Here is a 2,789-nt window from a genome sequence, read left to right as displayed (position 1 = left end):
CGGCGGACAGGGTTTCAATAAAAATGTGCCATAAATTTGTGACCAGTCCGGGCCGCAACGGTACAGGCTTTCGATGAACTGGCTTGTGGGCTTGTCCAGGTGTAGTTTTTACGATTTTCCATAATGTATTAATGGAATATTCATCTAAGCTATGGATCATCATCGGAATGCTTTGAAACCTCTCTTGTTCTGGAAAAATTTACTTTGGAATGATCAATGTTGATAAGACTCAATGAATGAGAAGTCGATTCTTTTTTCTACATGGGGGCTAAATCAACATTAGGAAATGAATGACAACGGGCACCATGGTCCATCGATGCATAACAATCCTCCTGCAACTTTCCTGCTCCTGCTCGTATTGACTCGAATGCTGACCAAAACTTGATGAAAGCAAAAAATCATTCATGAAGGAAAACGACTTATTGGACGAGATTTCACCCTACAACAGGCTAATGCAACAATCCGAAAAGCATTACCACGAAGATGATGATATTTGGTAACTTTGTAACTTTGTTTCTGTTGGAATAGTCGACATTGCTGTGCCCAACGATTACTGTTACACGATCGTTATTGGTCGACATTGAAGCCGACACTGCAGGCAGCACTGGAACTGTCAACTGTCAAACAATCATTCTCTTTTGTTTACCAGACCCTGGGCGTCTACATGTGTTTCAGTTATTAGGCTAAAAAGGAAGAAATATGGAACTCGCAAATGTAACTAAGTTAAACAACCAAAACTACCGTCAGTGGGCCTATAAGGCACAAATGTTGTTAATGCGAGAAAGTACGTGGCGTTACATTGAGCCAGGGAACAGACCGGATCCGATCACCGACGCATGGCAAGAGGGTGACGCGAAGGCCAGAGCGACGATTGCGCTTCTAGTGGAGGATAATCAACATGATTTGATTATGAAGGAGACATCAGCGAAATCCACTTGGGATACGCTAAAACGTCATCACCAGAAGGCAACGCTCACCGGTAAAGTATCTCTGCTACGTGAAATTTGCAGTGCTACATACAAGCCTGGAGACAACATGGAACAATTCCTGTACAGAATACAGGATTTGTACGCTCGTTTAGAAAATTCGGGTGTAAAGCTGTCAAAATACATGCAAGTTGCCATGATTTTGCGAAGCTTACCGAAATCATTTGATGGGCTCACAACTGCATTGGAGTCACGCTCGGATGAAGAACTCACGATAGAGCTCGTCAAATCGAAGCTCATCGATGAGAGTGAGAAGCTGCGCGATCGAGGGAAGCTTCCAGCGTCGATGGCGCTGGCACCGATGAAGGAACACTCGGAAGAGAAACAGCGCGAGCTGGTGAAGGCTCTGCGCGATCTGAAAGCCGAGCTGAAAGAGGAGCGCAAACAGCGGGCGGCGGCCGTGGCCGCCAAGAAGAGGCTCGAGGGTGACCTACTGGACACGGAGGCAATACTCGAGATGAACATTAAGGTGATGGAGGACGCCATGCGGATGCGCGTGGAGCTGCAGGGCAAGATCACGAAGCTGCAGCAGGAAAAGCAAAACCTCAAGCAGCAGTTGAACCAAGATGAGGATGAGGCGGGACGTGCGCTCAAGACGGAGCTGATGAGTGACTCAAACCTACCTTTGGAGGAGCACCAGTTGCGTTTCGCTCCGGAGGCTGCCAACCCGGAAGAAAAGGAGATCGCCGCTACGGTCAATAAGGGGAAGGCTGAGCAACTCGTGTAAACGACGAGCTCGTTGTGGAGCAACGCCGCGATGCAGATGGTGCAGAGGTGCGTCTTAACACTGAGGCGCTAACTGGCAAGGCGGCGGCCACAGTCCGCCATAGCACCGAAATGGCGGTGCTGGAGTTCACGGGAGTAGATCTGTCCGCCACAGTGGACGATATATGCCACGGAATGCGGAAAGCCGGCGTCGAGGTGTCCGCTGGCGATGTCAAGATGAGACGCTGTCGCGACGGCCTTCATTATGTTCGTGTCCGGCTGCCGGTACGAAAGGCAAAGCCGTTGGTGGGCACGAGGGTGGAGTTCTGTTTTACCAAACGTTTGGCGCGGCTGGCCGACCCGGTCCAAGGTGAGGGACAGCGTTGCTTCCGCTGCCTCATGAAAGGCCATCTGGCCCAGCACTGTCGTGCTACTGTGGACCGAAGCGACTGCTGCTACAAGTGCGGCGTCGCTGGGCATATAGCAGCAGGGTGCGCTTCTGCCGCGAAATGCCTCAACTGCGGGGGACCGCACTCTACGGGCTCCACCAATTGCAGGACCTCCAAGAGAAGATGATTTGCACACTCCAACTCAACATCAGGGGGTGCAGGGGTGCGCTAGCAACGCAAGCCGACAACCCAACTGCTATCTGGCCGATTCCTCGTGGGCACCTGAGAGTAAATTTATTTGAATTTGTACGTGGTCTGCCCAAAAACAATCCGAATTATACTGAATTTTATGTTACGTTGTAAGGAAAAAACTTCAGGACAAAAAAAAATTAATGAATAAATATATAATTTAAAAAAACACGATTCCGGATACTTTTTGAACAAGCTGCAAGCAGAAGTCGACGAATATGTTAGACATGTTCCGGCATACCGACGGGTATGATAGCATGAAAACGGGAGCAACATCGAAGACAATTATGCAAAATAATTTTAAGTTAATTATTACTTATAATTCAAACACAAATTCATCATACAACTACTTTAATTCTCGCATCAAAACGCAATGGATCTTGAACTTGCGAATATGAACACAAATAATTCTGTAAAAACACAAAACACGAACGGTCGCAAAAGTAGAATTGTCATTTTT

At 47.9% G+C, this 2,789-nt stretch overlaps 1 protein-coding gene across 1 annotated transcript; it reads left to right on the top strand.

The window, feature by feature from the left end:
* Nucleotides 1-1,035: 1,035 nt before the first annotated feature.
* On the top strand, nt 1,036-1,713 carry LOC128276672 (myosin heavy chain, non-muscle-like). Its single transcript, XM_053015130.1, has one exon. It carries the CDS (start codon nt 1,036-1,038, stop codon nt 1,711-1,713), a length of 678 nt encoding a protein of 225 aa, XP_052871090.1.
* Nucleotides 1,714-2,789: the final 1,076 nt, after the last annotated feature.

This window comes from Anopheles cruzii, unplaced genomic scaffold (assembly GCF_943734635.1).
Source record: "Anopheles cruzii unplaced genomic scaffold, idAnoCruzAS_RS32_06 scaffold02009_ctg1, whole genome shotgun sequence".
Lineage (NCBI taxonomy): Eukaryota > Metazoa > Arthropoda > Insecta > Diptera > Culicidae > Anopheles > Anopheles cruzii.
The sequence above is the reverse complement of the archived record's forward strand: the minus strand, read 5'-3'. Positions and strand labels throughout refer to the sequence as shown.